This window comes from Petaurus breviceps, unplaced genomic scaffold, assembly GCF_028583685.1.
Source record: "Petaurus breviceps papuanus isolate PSGF00001 unplaced genomic scaffold, PetGlider_PUasm1.0 38, whole genome shotgun sequence".
Taxonomy (NCBI): domain Eukaryota; kingdom Metazoa; phylum Chordata; class Mammalia; order Diprotodontia; family Petauridae; genus Petaurus; species Petaurus breviceps.
Genome location: NW_027186304.1, coordinates 64,292,861 through 64,317,742, shown reverse-complemented (window position 1 = coordinate 64,317,742; position 24,882 = coordinate 64,292,861). Strand labels below are relative to the sequence as shown.

The 24,882-nt window shown below is 34.7% G+C and overlaps 1 protein-coding gene across 1 annotated transcript in view; it reads right to left on the bottom strand.

The window, feature by feature from the left end:
• TGS1 (trimethylguanosine synthase 1) overlaps positions 1-24,882 on the bottom strand; it is a 58,103-nt gene that overhangs the window by 23,076 nt on the left and 10,145 nt on the right. The window contains exons 4-10 of the mRNA XM_069099946.1: positions 23,849-24,674; positions 19,831-19,948; positions 18,570-18,656; positions 7,981-8,155; positions 6,044-6,359; positions 3,078-3,233; positions 1,475-1,618 (exon numbers count right to left, since the gene is read on the bottom strand). Coding sequence (XP_068956047.1) covers positions 1,475-1,618; positions 3,078-3,233; positions 6,044-6,359; positions 7,981-8,155; positions 18,570-18,656; positions 19,831-19,948; positions 23,849-24,674 — 1,822 coding nt within the window. The remainder of the gene's footprint in view (positions 1-1,474; positions 1,619-3,077; positions 3,234-6,043; positions 6,360-7,980; positions 8,156-18,569; positions 18,657-19,830; positions 19,949-23,848; positions 24,675-24,882) is intronic.

Below are 24,882 nucleotides of genomic sequence, written 5' to 3'. Positions count from 1 at the left end.
GATTCTCTAAAAAAGCACAAATAGTCTAAAAAATGTAGATAGATAAGTTTTTTTCTGGAAAAGCATTTTAAAGGAATTAAATATTTTTCATGATAGAAATCTTGTTTTCCTGAGACTGCTGAGTGAAACATTTTGTTAGTTTTGTGTTTTTAAAGAAGCTGATTTCACTTAATTTATTGCTATTTCAGAATTAGCACTGCTTATATAAGCTAACTTTGGTTTATCTATAGAAATTCACATGAACCACTTGCCATAAAGTATGGATTCCAAAAAGCTAGTGCAATACTTAGAAGGGCTAAATGAATCATGATTTCCATGGTGGTCATGTAAATAAGTTTATAAAAAAATTCAATAGGTCATGTTTCTATATTATTTTTAAATTTACAAAGCATTAAATAAATGAGCTCATTTGACCTTTACTCCCCAATGAGATGGAGGTTTATTAATGATAGCTTCCAAGACATATTAAAAGAAGCTATGAAACATCAACATTTTTGCAAAATAAAATCACTGCAGAAAATACACATCAACCAATTAGTTACTGCATAAAACCATGCATTTACAAGGACTATTTCTGTTCTAGATACACAAACAAGTAAGAGAGAAAAGACCATATCTTTATCAGTTTTTTAATCTGCTACATTTATGGTCCAGGAGCAGAATGACAAATTTGCTGACACTAAGGAGCAAAATAATGTCTTCTGACATTAAATCTAGTCTTTAAAACTGAGTGTTTTGATCAGTTGTATTTGAAAATAAGATCTGTGTGAAAGCAGCAGAAATTGTAAGCACTGATTTTGGCCTGTGAAAGTGCTATTAACAAATGCTAAACATTGAATCTCTACTGGAATACAGACAATCATAGACAAGTATAAAATCTTCCTTATCTATACAAATATATGCATGTAAATAAATGTGTTTAGATAGTTCTTTGAATGAGAAAAATTCTGAATGAATGCAGGATATTTTCAACAGTATTTATTCTCTCTCTCTCTTTCTCTCAATGCCTCCAATACCTCAGAAATCCAGCATATTCTTTTACTAGGGGCAACAAAAAGGGGAGAACAACAATTAATTAAATATTTTCCTAGCTTACAGAACCACCTAAATTTAAACATTTAAGACATTTTAGGTTCACCTTTTGTTTAAACAAGAAACTATTGCTTAAAACAGAAACTATTTTTCTATGTCAAGGACAACTGACCTTGCCTCTTCTGAGTGCAACTTTTAAGACATTGAATTTCTGAATAAAAATATTACATTTAGAGTCTACAAAGCATCTGGGAGCAACATGGCTTTTTTAGTTGAAAGTGGTTGCAAGTATTTTTAGTGTTTAAAATATGTTTCACTGTAAGCATTGCAGACTAACATATGAATACAGAGTAATACAAGATGCCTACATTTCAACCGTCTGAAGCAAATACATATGGAGACAAAGTGAAGGAAAATAGTTTTCTGTCTAATAGTTGATTACCTCTTTTTCCTGTTAGGGCAAACTGAATGGCATTGCCTCCAACTCCACAAAATGCATCTACTATAATGTCACAGTTGAAGGACAAATGGACACGCCCAGCAATGTGTTCAGCGATCTTCTCAGGTGTAACTGAAAACCATCCCTCTAAAGGGGAAAAATATTTCTGGTCAAGTTGTGCAATACAACAAGAAATCCAGCCAAGCATTAGCATAAAGTTAAAAATAACTGTCCAGAAAGAATGAGTTTAGTTGTAAATTACTGTAAGACCCAGAGTAGTGAGAAGACACTTAAATGGGAAAAAAAAAAACTCAAAGCCAAATAAAATGATTTATAATTAATAAGGATCTGGGACTGGAATTCAAACCTTTTGAATTTTCGACTTGTATTTTTCAATATTAATGATTTTTACATTTACAGAATCTTTTAAATTTGTTTTGCAGTGCTGGAATTTTAAGATTAACAGAGACACTATCAGCTTTGCAAACAAAGGGGTCAATTCCTATAAAACCATCCAGTGGTACCTCTCAAGTATAAACTTTCCTCCTCTACCCCCACCAACTCAGAGACTCTGCTAAGAGGACTTTGGACTTTTTAGGGGCCTTCTATAAGTAAACATTTATTTCAACAACTGTGACTTCTGAAGGTATACAACTCTGGTCCTACAGGAAATCCTGTTTAGACAGAAAACTGTAATGGTAATGTAAATGAGAAGATCTTTCTCATTCATTAATAGGTCCATGTGACATGCTTGAGTCACATGGAAGCCCGATTCACATAAGTCAGTGGTGGGAGGAGCTTGCCAAAAAGATGGAGCAGGAAGGGTAGAGCAGAGCTGAGAGGAAGTTGATCAGAGTAGTTAGAGTTGAGGGAGAGAGGTGAAGCAGACAGTGAGCTATGATTGTTCGTTTGTGGGAAGGCCCTAGCAGGAGGAAGGTCCAGGGATGGTGGTGCCATTGTTACTGTGTATAGATTTCTTTGTTGCTATGACGGATTTGGCCTTCTGGTGTTTGAATAAATGTTTTGGTTTTGTCTTCCATATGAAGAGTCTGTTATATTTTGTAATTCAAGCCACTGTGGGTGCTGTGAATATTGTACTGGTGCTACAAAAACAAGCCACAGTTTTTAGGTAACTCAAACATTCAAGCACACAATAAATTGCTGGGCTACTCTGGGTTACAGTGGAAGCCAACAGGTTTTAAACTCCAAATTTTCAGTGTTTATTTAACTAGGTACCACCAGTAGAGGTGGTAGCAGGGAAGAGCTAGACCCAGAGTAAATAATATTAGTATAAAATTAGTAAAAAAGTAAAAAATAACTATTACTTATGGCTCTGTGACCTAACACTTTCTCAATCATCTCTGCCAAGAAAATGACTGTTGCCAAGCAACTTTCACCTTGGTTTAGGGAGTTTTCTCATGGAGAGTTCCCTATTTCAATGAAATCACAGTTTCAGACCAAAAAGTAACAAAAAAAGTAGGTGAGGATGATCAGATGTTCTATTTAATGTCACTGCATTTTGTTTTTAAAAACATAACAAATAAATGATACAACAAAGTATTTGTCAATCTGAATATTTACATTTCATCAACACATACTACTTTACCTTTGTCCAATTTAATCCCATCATCAAAACGGGAGAACAGTCTATATCGCTGTGCCCAATACTTGGCCAGTTCAGGAACAGCAGCAATCTCTGGAGGGAGGGGATTTAAAGTTTTGTTCTTTTTCTTGCTTTTCTTTTTCTTCTTCTTTGCTTCAACTGTAGTAAAAGTATACACAGCATAAAAAAATGTAAAAAAGACCATTTATGACAAATATAGTACATTAGAACTATCCAAAATATCTTCATTATAATACTGTTAGCAAAAAATAAAATCTGCTCTTCTTAACTGATATTACTGAGCTCCTGACTCAAAGCAAGTTAAATCTTTCCTTGGTCAGGGGTGGCCAGGTGGTGCAGTGAGTAAGAGCGCCGGCCCCAGAGTCGGGAGACCTGGCTTTGGTTCCGGCCTCAAGAGACTTAACACCCACACAAGATAACTGGCCGTGTAACCTTGAGCAAGTTACTTAACCCCAATTACTTAGGGGTGGCCAGGTGGTGCAGTGAGTAAGAGTGCTGGCCCCAGCATCGTGAGATCTGGGATCAGTTCTGGCCTCAGATACTCAGCACCCAAACAAAAATAATTGGCCAAGTTACTTAACCCTGATTGCTTAAAAAAAAAAAATCTTTCCTTGGCTATCTTGAATAAACAATATGTATGATTTTGTGTTTTTTTGTAAAGTCTTTGTGGGAGGACATAGATAAGAAGGTGTGGTGGGGATGGGATGCACAACACTAGATGGGTTGCCTTTTCCTTTGAATTCCCAGTCCCAGAACTGTCTAGCACAAGGAGCTTAAAAAATATTTGATTGGTTGAATTGTGAATTGGTCTTACCGTTCTGAAACTATACTAAAACAAAATGATTAAAATATCCCCACCTTCTGACTAGAGATTCCACTGCTAGGCATATACTCTAGTTCTTAGCATGGTGCCTACTACATATATAGGAGGTGCTTCATAAATGGTTGGTGATGTGACTTGATCATTGAGGTTAAAGACAGAAAGGCTCTCTATACAAAATATAGTACTTTTCATGATAGTCAATAACTGAAAAAAAAAAAAAAGGCCACCCATTGTTTGGAGAAAGTCTAGACCAATTACGGCCAATGATATAATAGGATATACTACAGCATAAAACATAATGTATATGAAGAATTCAGAACAGCAAATTTAGACTTATATGAACTGATGCAAAGCAATGTAAAGTAGAACTAGGAAAACATTATCCATGATGACTATAACAATGTAAATGGAACAAAAAATTGAAGCAGACTGCTAATAATTATGACACCAAACTTGGCTTTGGAGATGAACTGAGAAATTCCTTAAATGTAGAGGTAGGGAATTATAGGTAAAATACTGTTGTTCTTGGTTTTTTTTTTTTTTTTTGCTAAACTATTTTTCTTCTTTTCTTAAAAAAAAAAAGATAAACTTTTACCATGAGTGCTATCTTCAAAGGCATGATAGATTCTACTTATACTCTTTATCAGAGTGCGATCATTTTTGTTTGTCCCCAAAAGGGATGAATAAAGACTGCAGTGATAATTCATACCAACAGAAGCCAATAACCATCTATTTTCACTTCTTCCCCTCACTTTAAAAAAAAAATAATGAAGAAAGACAAAAAGTCAGTAGTCCTGCTGGGGCCTTATCCAGATTATGCTGAACTAACTATAGCTTTCCCATAGTATTCTGTCCTGGGCTCTCTTTTCTTCTCTTTCTATACTGCTTCACTTAGTGATCTCATCAGCTGTCATGAATTTAATTACCAACTCTATGTTAATGATCCTCAAATTTACCTATCCTATTCCGATCTCTCTGTTGACCTTCCAGTCTTGCATCTCCAATTACTTTTCAGACACCTTGAACTGGACTTTCCTCCCAAAACTGTTCTCACTTCCAAATTTCCCTATTATTACGAAAAATACTACACCAGTGCCCTGGGCTCACAATTTAGGAGTCTTCCTGGACTCCTCTTTATCTCTCACCCTCCCTTATCCCATCTATTGCCAAGGCCCATCAATTTCAAAATCTCTTGAATACACTCCCTTTTTCTCTCTGACACTGCTACCATGCTAACACTCTGGTGCAGGCCCCTATCCTCTCATACCTGGACTACAGCAATAATTTGCAGGTGGTCTGCTTGCCTCAAGTCTCTCTTCATTCTAATTCCTTCTCCACTCAGCTACCAATGTGATTTTCCTATAATTCAAGTCTGACCATGTCACCCCTCTAGCCAATAAACTCCATCAGCTCCCTATTGCCTCCAGGATCACATACAAAATTCCATCTGGCCTTCAAAGCCCTCTATAATCCAGGACCCTCCTACCTTTGCAATCTTTTTACTGTTATATCCTCTCTGATCTAGTGACAATGGCCTCTTTACTGTTCCACTTATGCCATTTCTCAGCTCTGGGTATCTTCTCTGGCTATCTTCTAGCCCTGGAATGCTCTCATTCCTTATTATTGCTGTCTACTGGCTTCTTTTAGGTCCAAGTAAAATAACATCTTTTAAATGAAGTTTCCCCCAACTCTTCTTAATTATATAGTCTGCCCTCTTTTAAATATTTCCTACTTATCCTGTGTATGACTTGTTTATATATAACTCTTTGTTATCTCCCCTGTTAAACTGTAAGCTCCTTGAAGGCAGGGACTATCTTGACTCTTTTGTATCCTCAAAGCTTAGCTACATTGCCTGGAATATAGTAGGCACTTAATAAATGTTTATTGACTGATTAGGTGTTACCAATGGAAAAGCTAATATAGTTGTCCTGTGTCTTATCCACTTCCAATAAAGTCCAATACTCAAGCATGGAGTAGAGATAACCCATGGTTTATGGTATGAACTATAACAGTAACTAACAATAAATGATATGAACTGTGGTACAAGGAGTATCCACCCTAATGAAAACATCAGTACAGTAAATATTTTTCTAAATCTATTACAAATGAGTATACTTGTTCTTACCATCTGTTTCTACTTGAAGATAATCTGGAATATCTAGAGTAACCAGTTGCCTTTCAGGAACACGTTTCTGCTCTTCTGTTATAGTTGTTTTGTTGTCTTCTTTATTTTTTTCCATTTCAAATTCATTGGTTGAAGAAAATGCATCATATTTTTCAGGTTCAAGATTACTAATATCAAAAGAGTCATCACATTTTTTAACAGATCTTTCTTGTTCTTCTGAATCACTGCTTGTGCAAGTGTCTTGTGCATCATCCTGAGGGTCCTGTGATGGTATCTCCTCCACTGGCTCATTAACCCATCTGAGGAATTTTTCCACCTAGAATTATGTCACAAACATGCTATACAGATGCAGTCATAGTAATCCAAATACACATAGAAAGTTTTCTCTCACATTACTGAAATGCCCGATGTTTTACAGAACAATAGAGAATTCTAACTAGAATATTTTAATGACAGGCAAACAACGATTCCTTCAAGATAATCCACTGGAGCAATTATGAGCAATTTGCTACTCTGACCCACCATGACCCATTACATATCTCTAGTACAAGGAAGAAAGCATCGAAGTTGCTAAAAATGGGCCAACTATAAAGAAAACACACTATATAGTAGTTCTAATGCCATCTTACTTTTATTGATACATATGGATATTTTAGGAAGTTCTGGACAGATAATTCCCCTCCCCCAAAGGAACGTTATATAGATTCATACCCATCAACAGCCTGGCTTCCAGTATAATCTACCTTTACTCCATCCTTCTTCCTAGCTATAACTTAGGGATACAACCCCTGTGGAAAAGAGGCCAACAATCACCACCAACTACTGACCAGCTCACTACGCACAGAACAAGCAAACCAGCCTACATAAAAGAGCAAGGGGCCGTGAAGGAGAGAACACAAATGGCTTAGTGAGTTAAACCACTGCCACCATTTTAACTACTACCCTCTCTGAGGCCTCAATGGAAATAGCTCAGGACTCTGAGCCCAGCACCACCCTTGCAGGAGTCATCCAGGGAAAACATCCCTGTGGAGATGTGACCTGAAAACTGCTTTAGCAGGGGCATTAGCTCCTGCTTCCTCAGAATCCATAGATACTGAAATTTCTTATCAAGAGTCCTTGGCACTGTCACATGGTTCAATATAATAAAGAGATAGGGTTTTATGTGCTGTCTCTTTCATTAGGTTAATAACTCCTTAAGAGCAAGGAATGTTTCAAGTTTTCTACAGGTATTTCGAGTGCTTACTAAATGCTTTTACATTCATTCATTCATTCATCCTGGAAAGAAATTATGTTAAATGTCTTAACTAGCATCAAAGATAATTGGACAAAATCTGGGTGCTTTGCATATATCTACGTGTACATATTCCCTGATATAATGGAAGCTTATTCAGGGTAGGGATGATTTCATTTTTGTCCTTGTCTCCACAGTGCCTAGCAGAGTGCCTGGGACATAGTATATTAACTAATAATAAATGCTTATTGATTGATTCAAAGAACAAAATCAGTGATATGGTTGAATGAATGAATACTGGTTTCTAAAAACTAATATGGAAAATGTAAGGCAAACCTTTTAAGCCTTGAGCTCAGAATTTATTCCTTCTTACATGACTGATATCATCACTGACAGTAGGATTAATCTTCCTAATAGCTAACAGGCCAGACTGAGCATAGTGGAAACAAAACAAAACAAAAAATTGGGAACAAAGTCTTTGAAGATGTCCTTTGAGGAGGAATGCAATGCAGTAAAGTGGAAAGAACACAGATTATAGTCAGAGGACCTGGGCTCAAATCTCATTAATTAAAATAAAGATATGAATTTTATCCCTGAAAGTTAATGTACTAAGACGCATCTAAGATGCAAAACATTCTTTACAAAAATAAAGGTCTAAATAACTGGATGGGGTATTCTAGCCATACAAATCACAACTTAGTTATACCTTACTCAAAGTCTTACTCTTCCGGGAAGATGGTCTTTCTGACTCTTCGGGAAAGAAGATATGTTTGTTTTTTGTATTTACTTGTCTGCGCATGTCTAGAAATTGTGTTTTATGTCTCACATCTTTCTCTAGGTACTTAACTTTCCGACGACTAAAATTTGAAATTCCACCATATCTGCAAACAAAAACCAAGACATTAGCTGGCTAAGAATTCATGTTAGGAAATGATACACAGGAAGTATAACTTGAAACATTTTTCACTGACATTTTTCCTAATAGCTGACATTTAAACATTATATCTCATTTGACCAGAAACAGCAAGGGTTTTAATTTTGTTTTTAAGATAAAACCACACTCAAAAATATAAAAAGTAGAGACAAGACTCATTCACTTCTAGTAATCTTTAAGGTCTAGCTAATTTGGTTTAAAAAAAGCAAAATTAAATCTGCAAGTTGGGATATGAACATATTACCTTATACTAAACTGGAGGACTAGTTATGCCCTTAAAAAAAATAAAAGATGCAATCAAAACACCAAAATTCACTAACAGCAAAATTCTACAGATCCTTACTGTAAATACACATTTAAACATTTTGCCTCATAGCACTACTTTCCAAATCTGGTTTCACAATGAGCCAGGTGGGGTTATCTTTAATTACTTCAAGTTGTCACAAAATGCTTGAAGTAAAACTAATCTTAAGTCACAAATTAAGTGTAGTAAATTGCCATTCATCCAAAGAATTTGAGAGTCTGTCCTTCTCTGGTCTTCCCTACACTAAATGATTAATCCTCTGAAATCTTAGAGTACCAACATACTAATTTTAACAAAAGACCATATTTTACTTATCACTGTTTCATGTGTCATGCTCCCTGAACATACATCTTAAATTTCTCTAAGACCACAGAAGAGTGTGAAACATGAACTATATACTCAATAAATACTTGTTGACTGATTTCAGCTAACCAGAACTTCTTATATGCCACAGTGATTTGAATGTAGGCTACTATTTCCTACTCAACTGTGATTGACAATCAGTGTTATTTTTTGGTATATATTTTTATACTTTTTTCCTTTCAAAGTTATTTTAGGCTTGTCATATTCAGACCAAATCAGTATACTATTCAATACAATAAAATACAACTCAATATATCTAACATGAATTTTATTTTATATAATTTAATATTCTGAGGTTGGGTAAAGAGCAATTTTAGATATTGTAGTGATAAATTATCCAATTGTTTCAAGGTTAGTATGATACAACAGAAACAGTATTACCTTTGAAATCAGGATGACTTAAGTTCAATTCAATTTCTAACACTTACAATCTGTGTGGCTTTGGGTAAATCATTTAACCTCTGAGGACCTGTCTCTTTAACTACAAAGTGAGGGAGCTGGCCTATACAGATTCTGAGCTCTCTCCCAGACAGCTCTGGAGCTATCATCTTATGTATAAGTACTGAAATAAGCAGTAAGAGTCATTATGATAATAATAGTTAGAATTTATATAGTACTTTAAGGTTTACAACATGTTTCAGATATACTGTCTCATTTGATCCTCACAACAAACCTGGGAGGATTACCCCCATTTTACAGATGAGAAAACCAAGGTTGAATGAAGATAAGTGACTTGCCCAGGATTACACAGCTAATAAATGCCTGAAGCATATTTTAACTCAGTCTTCTTAACTCTAAGTTAAGCACTATCTACAATTCACCCCAGTTAAGGAAGATATCTTCATTCTATAGAAATGAGACCTTTCTGCTCATCTTAATTTGGGTTGAACTTTAACATGAGACTAAGTAAATAAATAATTTAGCAAATATAACTATTTAAAATACATAGCAATGTATAAGTCATCAAGTAGAAAAATTCTATCATTAATTTATTTTATCTTAATATAATTATTATAGCAAAATCAGAAACCTCAAAGCATAATCTCTACAAACAAGTAAAACTGATTGCAAAAGCTTATTAGTGTTTTGTTAAGACAGTAAGCCTGTTTGCTTTAGCTTTAACATGGAAGTACCATCACCAATTTTATTTATCCAAGTTTTGTTAATATAGTAATAATATTCCTTTACTTTATTCTCTGCTTCATTGTGTAAAATGAATGAGTCACCATATTTCTTTGAATTCTTCCAAATTTATGACACAATTCTATTTCTAGACTCTTATATGGAAGGTCTGATATTTTATCAGATTAAAATCCATAAATAGATAAATTTTAAACAGTTACCTATACTGGAGATTTTTGTGTACTTATCTTATATACTGCTACTTTGCTGAAGCTATTTAATATTTCAACTATATTTTGTGACTGTCACCTCTCTTGGGCTAGATAGTAACTAACATCTATAAAGCATTCTAAGTTTGTAGAGCTCTACATACATTAACTGATTTGAGCTTCACAATTATCCTCTAAAGGTATTAACAAACAATATTATTAACAAACAAGAAAAAGAAGACAAAATTGAATTAGGAAAAAACTGAACTAACAAAATAATTTTCAAGACCAAGGAAATTGAAACTATTAGGAGAATTAATCAAAAGAAAGAAAAGACCCAAATTACCAAAAGGAACTAATGACACTAAAGGGAGAGAAAATAAAGAAAATTACCTAAAATTATTGTTTTATAACCAAAACAAAATCAAGTTGATTATTATTAAAAATAATAAAAGTATTGCTGGTATTATCACTATCATTTTACTGATGAGGAAACTGAGGTTCAGAAGTGATTCACCTATAATAGAATTATTACGTACCCAAAGTGGGAACTGAATCCAGATTATTTTTGATTCCCAGTCAAACACTCAGTTCACTACCTTATTATCCACATAGATAATCATTCTGCCTGCTCTTTATTAATGCTTATTCCTTTTTCGTTTTGTTGCTATAACTATTATTTCTAGAAATAATAAAGACAATCTACATTTTTTACTTTAGCCATATTAGTGGGAAAGCATCTTTCTCTGATATTGCTAGTTCTTAATTTTAGAAAGATACCTTGTCATGTTAGGCATTGCAAAGGTCCTTCTGTTCCTACACTTTTCAGTGTTTATAAGATGGTTTTAAATCATTGAAAGTTATGTCTTTATTGACATAATCAAATAATTTTATTGCTTTCAACAAATCTCAAACTCTTACATTCTTGTAAAAATCCAACTTAATTTTTAATTTTTGTAGATCTTCATCTATTTCAACTTGATTTTGTTTTGGTTATAAAACAATAATTTTAGGTAATTTTCTTTATTTTCTCTCCCTTTAGTGTCATTAGTTCCTTTTGGTAATTTGGGTCTTTTCTTTCTTTTGATTAATTCTCCTAATAGTTTCAATTTCCTTGGTCTTGAAAATGATTTTGTTAGTTCAGTTTTTTCCTAATTCAATTTTGTCTTCTTTTTCTTGTTTGTTAAGTGTTTAGGGATATGAATTTACATAGGATCATTGTGCTAGTCACATCCCACCAATTTTGGTATGTCATATTACTACTATCATTGTTAATTGTTTTTTATTCTATCCACATGTGGTCTTTGCTCATTATTTACACACATTATGTACCATTTTAAGGCTCTATTAAGGTATGCATGTTTTGTTTGTATTCACTTATTTATTCCTATTTTCATTGTGTTATATGGCATGTAAAGGAAGTGTTTTTAAGATTTCTACCTTTTTTATTATGAAATATGAATTCTTTATGTCCTAGAGTTATCAATTATTTTGAGTGGTATGAGAAAAAAGTAAACTCTCTAAGGGTCAAATGGATTTTCTTTACATAGAGCTATCAAATCAAGTTTTTTCAACATTCTCTTCAAATCTGTAATTTCCTTCTTTCTTTGTGTTTTGTTCCAGTTGTCAATTTCAATAACAATAAAGATTATACCAATAATCTCCTACTCCTCAAATCTTTTTTTTTTTTAATCTTGGAAAATTTTAACAGAATTGTTAAAAAATTAAGCTTTCCCTTTAAGTCCTTAGTTACTATGCCATTTGGTGCATATATATTTAATATTCACAGTTTTGCTGTCTATGGCACTAATGATTATGATATAGTTTACCAGTTACTATTTTCATTTCAGCTTTATCATAGAGTAGTATTAAAATGCAACTCCCTTGTAGGAAGATGAAGCAAATACATTTTACTCCATTCTCTCATTTTATCTATACTTTAGATGTTTCCCATTAAGTAACAATGTTACATTTTATTTTCTAATCTATTTTGGAACCACCTTTTTTTTTTTTTTTTGCTTTTTGGAGAGGGGAAGGTAGGACAATTGGGGCTAAGTGACTTGCCCAAGGTAACACGGCTAATTTTGTGTTAAGTGTCTGAGGCCGGATTTGAACTCAGGTCCTCCTGACTCCAAGGCTGGTTTTCTATTCACTGAGCCACACAGCCTACCCAATCACCTTCTTTTTAAAAGGCAAATTACGTCCATTTATATTCAGATATAATTTTTGCTTGGGTTTCTACCTATTGTAATAGTTACATTGTTTTTTTTAATAGCTTAAGATTAAGAGTATAGTATATCTTGTTTCCAGAGGATAAATTCTTGACTCTACATAGTACATCGTCATACCCCCTTTGCCCACCAAAAAAATAAAAGTAAAACACTGATTCTGGGATTCTTTTCAAAGCTTTCTGCCTTCTGCTGAGTCTTGATATGCCTAATTGCACTTTAGGAATTGCTTATTCCACTCCATCATTTTTATACCTACAGTACCCACATTAATTCCATAACTATTTTTTGTTCTTTTTCTTCTGTTCCCCTTAAATGAGTTTTCTCATTCAATTCCCAGTGAACTTCTTAGAAGGTTGAACATCAAATTAACAATAGTCTATCTATACCTTTCAATAAGTAAAAAGAACCCTATCTTCCAGGACAAAGAAAGCCTCTCTGTACCCAGTCCTAATTAGACCACATTGTGTGGACTGGTTTTAGTTTAAGGACACTGATAAGATGAAGATCCTCCAGAAAAAAGGCAGTTAGGACAGAGAAAGGCTGTAAGTTCTTGCCACAGAAGGAGCTTTGGATGGTTAGCCTGAAAAGGACACTTTATTAAAGATTATGATAGTAGTCTTCAAGTATTTGAGGAACTATCGTAGAGAAAAGGGATAGTCTTGCTTGTTTTTTCATGGAGGACAGAATAAGGAACAATTGGTAGAAGCTAAAAAATGTTAACAGGAGAAAAACTTCCTCACAATTGGAGCTGTCAAAAATGGAATGGGCTGCCTGGACAGAAGGTGAATTCTACCTCTGAAGAGGTTAACCTAGAAAGCAGCGAAGTCTCAAATTCTATGTAAGTACTTTGAGTCACAATTTATTAATTCCTTATTTTAAAGATTTGTTTACCTTGTTTAACTTTCTGCTTCATGGTTGGTTTGCATGTCAAAGGCCCTGATAAGTTCTGCTCGCCATTAAGGTCTGTAAATTTTGTTTACACTAAAAAAAAAAATCTCATTAACAATGTGCTCATTTTGCTAAACAGGCAATCTTAGAGTGAGCTTTGGTTTTACTGTATCACACCCCAGCTTCTCCTTTCATGTCTCATTCTGGATGAGAAATCTTTTGTCATTATGGAAATTAGTTTTTTGTTGATGTGATTTATTCCTTACTGGTTGCTTCTAAGATCTTTTCTGTCTGATGTCAATATTCTTGTGTGAATTGAATTCTTGATTCTATGAAATTACATTTTGTCTTCTGTTACCATTTCCAAGAAAATCTACTGTACTTCTTGAAATATATTCATGTTCTTCTTGGAGACCCAAGAATTTTTAGGTTATTTTACTTAGTTTTATCCTCTAGTTTTGATGCTTCTACTTGTAAAGGTCTAAAATCTTACTGAAACTGTATTACTTCTAAATTTTGTTTAGTTACTAATTTCTTTTACTATTTTCTGCGAGGTGACTTTCTGCTGAGGATTTTAATTCCGTTCCTCTTTTACGTTTTGGTTGTTTTCTTAGTTATTTGACATTTTGTAGCTGTTCTGAATTCCTAAGTGACAACTTGGCACAGAGGTGATCATTCTTTCTAATAATTCACCATAACTCTTATTAGAAGCCATTATTTTAGCAGAATTCTGAATACTTACATACAACTGTCAGTAACAAGACCCTCTTGAACTAATGATTCTCCCCCCTTCCTCAGAGTCTTTATAGCTTTATCTTACTTTTTAAAATATATGCATTCTAAAAATTATGTGAAGTTTTTGAAGGACAAGAGAGGGCATACAAAATTTTTTCCTTAGATTCTGTTATATCTAAAATTACTATGTGGCAAATGGAATGAACACAATTTTGAGTCAGAAGACCTGGGTTTGGATATAATTCCAGCTACTTTACTAGTCAAGTAATGAATACCCAAGGCAGAATATCAGTTTCCTTATCACTCAGGGATTAAGATTATACACACACATTATGTATGCATGTACAGATATACATATATGCATATATAGTATCCCAAAATAACCAGTGCAGTTTAAAATCTTTAAATTAAGACTTTTGGGATACTATATACATGCATGCATATGCAACCTACAATGTGTGTATAAACACTAAAGTGCTTAAGCAAGCTATTAATATTTTCACTTCTAAAATTTCTCATGGTTCCCAATTCTTTAGCTATAGGTTTCTCTACTCTCTCACTTTTCTGTAAATGGGTTAATGATCTACAAATGAATGTTAAATGAAAGAAAGCTTTTATTTAAAATAAACCCATCTGTGAATCCCCTCCTAAAATGAAATCATCTTTTCTATTTTACTTAGTTTGGGATAGTTGTTGTTCAGCTGTTTGGTTGTGTCCAACTCTTCAAGATCCCCGTGAACCATACTATCCATGGAATTTTCTTGGTAAAGATACTGGAGTGCTTTGCCATTTCTTCTCTGGTTGATTAAAGCAAACAGAGGTTAAGTGATTTGCCCACGGTCACAAAGCTAGTACATATCTGAGGGTACTTGGTGTTGCCGACTCTAGGCCTAGCTCTCCATCCAGAGCCACAGATGCCTCCTAGGCGAACAGAGGTTAAGTAACTTGCCCCAAGATCACAGTTAGTTAAGTGTATAAGGCTGGAACCATCTATATCTACTTTTTACAAAGGTGTTAAGCACTTTCCTCAACTGAAGACATGACAGAATATGCAAATTACACCAAGGACTGCCTAAGATACAATGCAAAGAGTAGTAGTTTTGGAGTTGGAAGACTCAGATTTATTTCGTGGCTTAGCCATATACTACCTATAAGGCCCTGTCACTTAACTTTCCTAGGCTTCAGTTTCCTCATTTATTAAACAAAGTTGGACTAGAAGGCTTCTTCTAGTTCTGTAGTTATGTTTGTAGAGGCATGAGATAAATGCATAAAAGAAGCAACCAAACAGTCTTAGGCTCTTAAGTAATTAAATTTTACTTCATATGTACACGCATTTTAACTGCCTGCCAAAGAAGATATAAAGCATGCTAATAATCCAAAATAAATGGAGACACTGTGGATTCAAAGGTATAAAAGGAAAAACAGTCCCTAGCTTTGAATAGTTTTACTGGGTAACACAAGACATAAATATGTTTGTATATGTGATAATTTGAAGCTGGACTTGTACTAGTACCTCATTATCCTAGTGTTCATAATGAGAGTAATGAAGAAAAGCTTCCTGTGGAAATTAGCACAAGAACTGAGCCTAGAGGTGAGGAGATATTATGCTATTAGCATGGGGGACATCCTGTACAAAGGCTCAGAGGTAGGAAATGGAATGCCAAGTAGGCCAGTTCAACTGAAAATAGTACATAAGGAGACGTTATGTGACATGAGCCTGAAAAAAAAATCCTGATGGCAGACTGTGGGTTTTAAATGTCAACTTTAATTTGTATTTTATCCTTGAGGTAGTCCAAGCCTTTGTTAGCACTGAAAGGTATTTATTAAGCACTTACTATGTGCAAGGCACTGTGCTACAAAGAAAGGTAAAAAAAAAAAACAACTGCCTTAGGGAGCTGCTAATGTGATAGAGAAGACAACATGTAAATAACTAAGTACATACAAATTCAAGAAAGAGCAAAGAAGTAAACAGAGGGATGGGGAGAAAGATTCAGAGTAGATGGTAGATAATCAGAGAGGAAGGCACTAGCAATTGGGGAGATGGAAAAAGACCTGAGAAGGTGGGATCTGTGCTGAAGCTAGAAGGAATACTGTTCACCTTCCATTTAATGCCAGTTTCTCTCTTCCTTCTGTCTATCCCAATCGTATCCGTTCTAGGCATTTCTTCACAGAGTTCTTTTTTTGAATTCCCAAAATACTTCTTGCTCTTGCTCATTCTAGCACTAATATGCTACTTAACACTTTTTATTTGTGTGTGTGTGTGTGTGTGTGTGTGTGTATATATATATATATTATCTTCCCAATTTCATTGTTGTTTCCTAGGAGACAGATATAATGCCTTAGATTTCTTTTGTAGTTCCCTTAGCACCCAGTAGCTATTATGTACATAGCGAGTGTCCAAGAAATGCTTAGTGAACAAATGAATCTGGAGTTATATAATGAAATTAAATGGAAAAATGGGACATTTATAGTTACAGAAATCTGGCTATGATGTCTGAGATCTATTCCCATATTTTACAGATGAGGGAAAAACAGATCTCAAAGGGGGGGGGGGGGGGGGCCGGCCAGGTAGTACAGCAAGTAAGAGCACTGGCCCCAGTGCCGGGATGACCTGGGGATCGAATCCGGGCTCAGACACTTAGCACCCACCCAGAAACACCTGGCCGTGTAACCTTGAGCAAGTTACTTAACCCCAACTACTTAAAAAAAAAAGAAGAGAAGTGATTTGCCATAGAAGTGGAACTAGACTGTCTCCTCTACCACCCACCTGCCACATATGGTGGCCAACCTGATACTCCTAAGGCAAAGGTATATTACATGTCACTCCCCTAATGAAAAAGGTACAGTGGCTCTAGAATAAAATACAATATCCTTTGACTTTTAAATCCTTCATCTGATTCTAGTTTACTTTTCCAGGCTTAGAGTATACCTTTCTCTTTCACATTTTACATTCTAGATCTCAATGTGTCTCTGTATAGGCCTTATTATGTGCCTGGAATTCACTACTACCTACTCATCCCATGTCAAAAAGTCCTCAGAGTCCTTCAAGGCTTTGCTCAAGTACCACCTTACAAGAAACCTATGATTAAATCCCTAAGCAAAATTACTCTGAATTTATTTCATGTTTACATTTTTGTACAGGCTATTTTCCCCCTATAGAACGTAAGGTCCTTGAAGGTGGGTACTATTTTGTTTTTCTCTTTGTATCTGAAATGCCTAGCAGATTTTTGACACATAGAACATGCTTTAAAAACATTTAATGCACAAGTGAGTATATTAAATTTTAAGTAGTTTGTCATAAGCTTAACTAAATAAACCTAGATTGACAACTACATACACCAAAACACTTGAATCAGCTATCTATAATGTGTCAGTTACTACTGCTTTGCACTTCTTTCCATTCTTCTCACATATCCCTATAATTGTATGTATATTTTTGTGTAGTTGTAATCTCTTATAACTTCTGTATCTGTTTCTTTATAATACTTTACAATATAATAGGTATTTCCACATTTCTCATGCCATCCTTAAGTGCATTATGATTTTCACAAGCAACTCTCAAAGACGAAGTTATAGATGAGTTGTCAATATGAAGCTTTAGGTCAATTATGTCAAATGTCTGACCAAACAAATATTCAGAGCCACAAAATGTTATAAGCTACAAAGTACCTTTAAAAATCATCTAATTCAAATCCTTTAGTCTTACTAAAGGTAAGTGATTTGCCCAAGGTCACATAGCTGAGAAATTAAGGAGCTAACCAATATCTTGGTCTTTGTCATTAGGTTGATTCTAATTTTTCACAATTAAAAATAAGACTGTTAAATATCTCTGAAAAGATTTTTAAAAAAGGTTCTTCTTAAAGTATATATTCCCTATAATGGAATTCTTGTGTCAAAGAGAATGTTTTCAGCATAGAAACTAGTAGCCTCAAAGCATCATATAAATGGTCTATTATCACTTTATTTGAGCACAAAGACTGCAGTTTTGCTTTCTTTTTCCTACTTTCTTTCCCCCTCGCCCCCCACAGACCATGAAATGGCCATTTCAAGAAGGTCTAAGCTCTGCTCATGATAGTGTTAAAGTGGTTTCCTTTTAGCATAGCTGCTGTAGAGCCAGAAAAAGGGAAAAAAATTACTGGCAAAATAAAACTTTAACTACCTGGAAGTTCCTATCTGGATACAAGAATATGTTAATGCATAAAAGGGTCCACATTGTCATACTGGGTTAGCCGAACAGATCCAAGGTCAAGAGAATTTTTCAATTTTCTAATACATTACTTTCTTATGATAATCCATAAGATTACCTTACAAAATTACAATTACACAAGGAAAAGAATTATAACCTGTTTAGAAGAGGGTCTCAGATCTATTGCAATTTTCACTAAATGGATTCCTTGTTTAAATTGCAAGGTCTAAAATATAAGAAAATACATTCATACCGACCAACCAAATATGGATAGAAAACTCTAAAATTTAGAATACAGAAATCAGGAATAAAAAAAAAATTACTTTTGCCCTGAGCCATGCTGGAATCCCAAGAGAGAGCCATTGTCATCAAAGTCCACAACTGGATTTTCATCAATATCTAGTTCATGGCTACAAATACAAAAAGAGAAACAGATTCCTTTAACACTGATCAACAAGCTCCATTATCTCCACAGACCATCATTATTTTCAATAGTTTGAAATAATAAAAACATAAACTGGTAGAACAGTAGAATGTACATACATCAATATACTTGTAGCTTTTCTATAAAAATCCACTATAATTTAAATAACCAGGAAAAGGATATGGTTCTCTTATTAGGACTTTACAAATCACTTAAAATACTTATATCTGGATATATACAAAGGTTACAGAGGCTATACTGAGAATACAGTGTTCTTTATTTCACTAGATTTCACCCAATTTTCTTTTCTTTTTTTTTTTTTAAGCAATTGGGGTTAAGTAACTTGCCCAAGGTTACATGGCCAGTTTTTTTGTGTAGGTGTTAAGTATCTGAGGCCAGAACCGATCCTGGGTCCTCCCAACTCCGGGGCTGGCGCTCTTACTCACTGTGTCACCTAGCTGCCCGTTCACCCAATTTTCTAATGGAAGTTACCAATACGAAACATAATACTTCAAAGCAATACCTATTTTTCCCCATTAAAATTGTATAGCACTTGTTTTATAATTCTTTCTCTAATGTGTTTGTACAATATTTTATATTACAGACAGTTCTATGTCTGTTTTAACACTCTGCTAGATTATAAGCTTTGTGAAAGTAAAGACTGTGTGTTATCTAGGCTTTGTATCCCTCCTTGAATTTACTACAGTGCTCTAGATAACAGAACTTAAATATTCAATGGATAAATTATATTATCTTTGAACTCTTCATTATACAGACAAGCATAAAACAGTATATATGTCTTTGGCCAAATTACAATCTCCCTGGACTTTAGTTCCTTACATATAAAATATGTAGATTCAACCAGGTAATATTTGAAGCTACATTTCATTTTATGAATTTTATCCAAAAATAATTAAAAATATAACACTTCATCTCTAAAATGAGAGAGTACAAAGAGAATTGAACTTTCTCTAAGGTTCCTTTAAGAAGATAGATTTTTATCTTCCTACTGACAATATAAATCTTTAAAATAGGGACTATAGCTTTTTAAAAATCTTCTCCACAAGGACCAGTAAAGTGCTAGATTCACAGTGGTATTTATTAAATGTTTTTCCTGATTGACAGTTATTATGGAAATATTTTCTGGTGAAAAGATTTACCTCCTCTTCAGTTTAGCTGGTTTATATTCAGGTGGTTCCTCCTCACTCTCATCTCCATCCTTACTGTTGCTGTATGATAGTTCTTTGTTTGTATTTGTTCCAGAAGTCTCCTGTGAATCTAGACAGAGATGGCAGATTTTTCAGCCTTTATTCTGACAATTCCTCTCAATCTAAATGTTTCAGGGTTTTTCTTACAAGTCACTTCATTTCAGTGCCCCAGACAAATTCCTAAGGCTGAAAGTTGCAGAGACCTATCTACTGTAGGTCAGGTGGAGGGAATTTCCTGAGGATGGTTCTCTATACTAGGGCTTCTTAAAACTTTTTCCACTCTGGAGCCCTTGGTGACCCCTTTTCTTGTTCGGTTGGTGTTTCACGACCTGAGGGTATGCACAATGCAAAGTGTACATGTTTTGTGTTCAGAAAAAAGGTGGCAGTGAAGCTGCATAATGCAACAGGGGCAAGAACAGCCAGAAACACCTCAGATTCATTATGGAGTTGTTTCTGAATCCTTGCATATTCAGAAACCTTTTATTGCAGCCAAACTTTTTGTAACCCCATATGGAATTGCAACCCACAGTTTAAAAAGCACTGCTTTATACTAGTAAAACCACAGGTCATATCCCTATTAACCAAAGCAGGAGAGAATGGCATGCCAGATAACCAAGGAAGGCCAATCTAATGTGAAATACCAGGAAGGAAGGAATTATTGAGATACCCACTATATACCAGGTACTGTGCTAAGTGTTTTACAAATATTATCGTATAACAACCCTAAGAGGTAGATACTATCACTATCTCTATTTGACAGATGAAGAAACTGAGGCACACAGAGATTAAGTAACTTGCCTAACGTCACCCAATGAGTATCTAAGATTGGATTTGAACTCAGATCATCCTGACAGTAGGCTCGGTGCTCTATCCACTGTAACACCTGGCTGGGATAAATCTTTTTTAATAGTTTAAGAAGACTGTAAATTTAGATTGAGAAAAATTTCTATTACAAAGGCACAGAGAGAAATGAGGAAGAGGTGGTGACTGTCTAGAACTTCCAGACCTGATGTAAATGATTCCTTCAGTAATTCACTGATCAGTCAAAAAGTTTAGTAAGTACCAGGAAGAACTCTCAGAAATATTCAAGTTTATACTTTAGAGCTGGCAGTAGCCTTAAAGACAAACAAATACCATCATTTTATTTTACCAATGGAAGATAAGGTTCACAGAAGTGATGTGACTTGTCCACAGTCACACAAAGAGGAAGGAGCAGAAGTGGGATCAGAGCCCAGGTTCTTCCACAGCTCAGTGCTGCCCAAGGACCAGGCAGCCTGGGAACCACAAAAAGGCAAGGTCAGATGAGTAACATCTCTGGGTTCATTATGCGAGCAGAGTCAGGGAGCAAAGATCATGGTACATCAGAATAATATTCAAAGGGAATTCAGATGTTTTAGGAATTCTTTATCTTACTGATGTCATCAGCTAAGAGTGGGAAATGATGTCAATCTTTATGACATGAATATCCTTCCTCTCTTCCCCCTATTCTAAATTATTCTTTTCCCTATTCCTACTGGGTTTCCTTCATCTTGCTAATGGCACTAGGGGTAATCATGAACTCTTTAGAAAATACTCATTCATAGGTGAAGAGGCTGCTAATTTGTTTTATGTATAAGTATCTTGAATCAAGAACATTTCTCCTGATATAAAATGGTTTACAAGCTGTTTCAGTGGCAAGTATTTTGAAATTAATACTCATGGCTAAAAATTAAGAGGCTACCCTTTTAAGATCTTCCAAGATGTCAGTCCTTTTTTCTCCTGTATGAATTACTGAAATCTTATTATCAATAACAAAGAACATCGAACACAAAAGCTATCACTTTGGGTTCTGAATCATTTTTAATATCAGATTAGGGCATTGTTAGCAGGTAATATATTGAGAGATGTGAAAGCGATCTTAGAGGATACCTAACTAGTCCAACTTCCTCATACCTGTGGCACACAGACTTAAAGTGAGTTGCCCAAGGTCACACAAGAGGTAAGCTGATGAGCTAGGATTTGAACTCAGTTACTCATAATCATTCATTTTTAAATGATATTTTTATAATGAGATGTTATTATCTTTCTACCCTAAAATTTTACTTGAATAGCTCCTCCTAGTAAGGAGGTGATCCTGGGGTCTCAAAAATTGTATCAACTAAGCATAAGGCCTTGTAAATTCCACCCAACTGACCGAGCTATATAGGGTTGTCACTTAATGCTATCTAAGAGGCAGGCTAGCCAATTCTGGACAAGCTCATCACTAGAGTTGTGGTCAAAGGATTGAATTTTTTTTTAACATAAAGGTTGTCAACTGAAGTATGTAATCACTACAATGGTCAAAGGAACAGCAGTTACTAATGAAATCAAGGATCTTCTGAAATGCTAAAGTATTATGATATAGGTATCAGAAAAAAAAAATTCTCTTTGCATAAGTATTATATAAAACATCATGTTTTCTAAGTCATGTAACCAAGTATATAATATATCCACATTATGATAATTTGCTGGAAGCTGAATATTACTGGAGTGCTTATTTCATTTTATGTTAACAAGATAAAAAAATTATAACTTTATCTGTTAATTAGCATTTCAAAAAACAAAAAACTACCTGTTAAACACCTATGATGAGACTTTTAAAACATTTTCCTGTTGCTTTGCCTCTGGTGGTTGGGTGTATCAATGAATAACTCAAAGGACATACCCTACTACTGGGTAAGTGGCTCCAGTAAATCATTCCTCTTTGTCATAACTATATGAATGCACTTTTTATTAATATAGTCTAAGCATCTGAGACATCAACAATAGGTTAGGGTTACTAAGGCTGTCTGTAGCTGCAGTGGGATGGACTATGTCATGAGATTTTCTTTGAACCTCTGACTTCAGATGCTTTAGAAAAACCACCTTAATAATAGAGTGGATGATATGCCACAAGAGACTTAAGGCAAGGAAATTAGTTAGAAAGCAACTGCAATATGTCCAGGTGAGAGGTTTTGAGGGCCTGAACTATGATGGTGGCTATATGAATGGAAAAAAAAGGGCATATAAGAGATGTTATGAAAGTAGAAACAAAAAGATTTGGCAATGGACTGAATAGATGGAATGAGTGAGATCAAGAGTCAAAGATGACATCAGGATTTTGAGCCTGGAGGATGGTGGAGTCCTGACGGTGATAGGGAAGAAGAGAGGTCCTAGAGGAAGAGATTTTAAGTTCTGTTTTGGACACATTAAGTTTGAAGTGGCTTATGGTATAAGTTTGAGATGTCCAAAAGGCAGCTGCTGATACAGGACTAAAACTCTGAAATAAGACTAGGTCAAAATAAAGATTTGGAAATCATGTGCATAGAAATGATAATTGATCTAACAGTGGTGGATGAGACCACAAAGCGAGATCGTAAACAATGAAGAAGTCACAGAAGAGTGTTAGGGGACAGCCACAGTGAAGTGTCAGTGACAAGAGATGAAGAAATACTGACTAACCAAAGGAGACTGAGAAGGAACAGTTAGACAGGAGAACTGGAAAGCAGTGTCATAAAAACCTAGAGAAGAAAGAGTATCCTTGAGAAGTTGTTCAGCGTAACATGCTACTGTGAAGTCAAGGATGACCAACAAAAGGCTATTATATTTGGTTGGTAAGAGATTATTGGTAAATCAACCAGGTCTTTCAGACTTCAAGGCTAGGTCTCTATACTATGACTCCTGACAATGAGATACAATACTGATATAGGTGAATTCCACAATTTCTAGGTTACTGCACACTGGACCTTCAAAGGAATACCAATATTTATTTTTTAAAGGTCATGAAAGTAGCAATAGGAAACAGATACAAACTGTTTTCATTTAAGAAAGAATAATGCAACAATGAAATGTTTCAAAAAGGCTCACACTGTTACTGAGTAAGATTACTAGTCATCATTTTAAAATCACATGATATTTTCAGTCAATTCTTATGTTACATAGGTTCATTAGACTAATCTATTTATCCACTTACCTGCTTGGTTGTTACTTCTATTTTCTGACAAACTCCTTTTCTTGGTTGCTCCATCACATGGCTCAGTTTCATTGGACAGAGTGCATTCTTGCTCGCTGTTAACTTCACCGGGACATTGATAATCGCCACAAAGTACAGTCGAGTTTAAGCCATCATTCTCTACTTCTACTGAATTCAGATTTATGTTGCTAATTCCATCAAGTATTTCCTCATGATGCTCATCATTTGTACTTCCTTCATAAACTTTCTCCCCACTTTTAGTTATGGAAACTAAGTCCAACAACGACCCCTTTGTAATGCTACTATCATCTTTCCCAACCATTTCTATTTTAGACACACAATTATTTGCATCATAAGTCTGTGAAGAATCAAAAGTCCACCCTTGACCTTCCCAATATTGAAACTGTTCCAAATAATACCAGTAAACATGACTATAATGTTGTTCCCATCTTTCCTTTGTCTCAGGAGAATTCCAAGGGTCAGTAGACAATATTTCACCTGGATGTTTTTCTTGCCAGCTCTGCCATAACAATCCTTCTCCATACTCACTCCAATACTTCTGCCATTTCTCTGTAATTTCTAATTTTGGAGGGAATACATTTTCAGTAGATAAATTTCCAGTTTCTACTTCTTTCCCATTCTGAAGTTCACATGTTCTGGTCTCATATTCCTGAAAGGCTAAAGATGGATCATCAGACATTAAGTGGTCATCATCTTCATAAACCTCTTTCCATGATTCTTGCAGAATTTCATCTGAGTATTTCTTTTGAGATTTTTTCTTCTTCTTTTTAAATTTAGTTTTTTTATTTCTGGAATTCATGGACACCTAAATATCAGTGAAAACATCAATTTCATTATGACAATTTTAACATGTTTCTTTTCAGAAATCATGAGACAGTCTATATTTTAAAAAATCATTGTTAATTACTTATGGGCTTAATTTACATAAAACTACAAACATTTTAAGAAAAATAAATAAAACAATCCCTTTCCCCTGGAAGATTATTTCAGCACTGGAACTCACTTCATCAGTA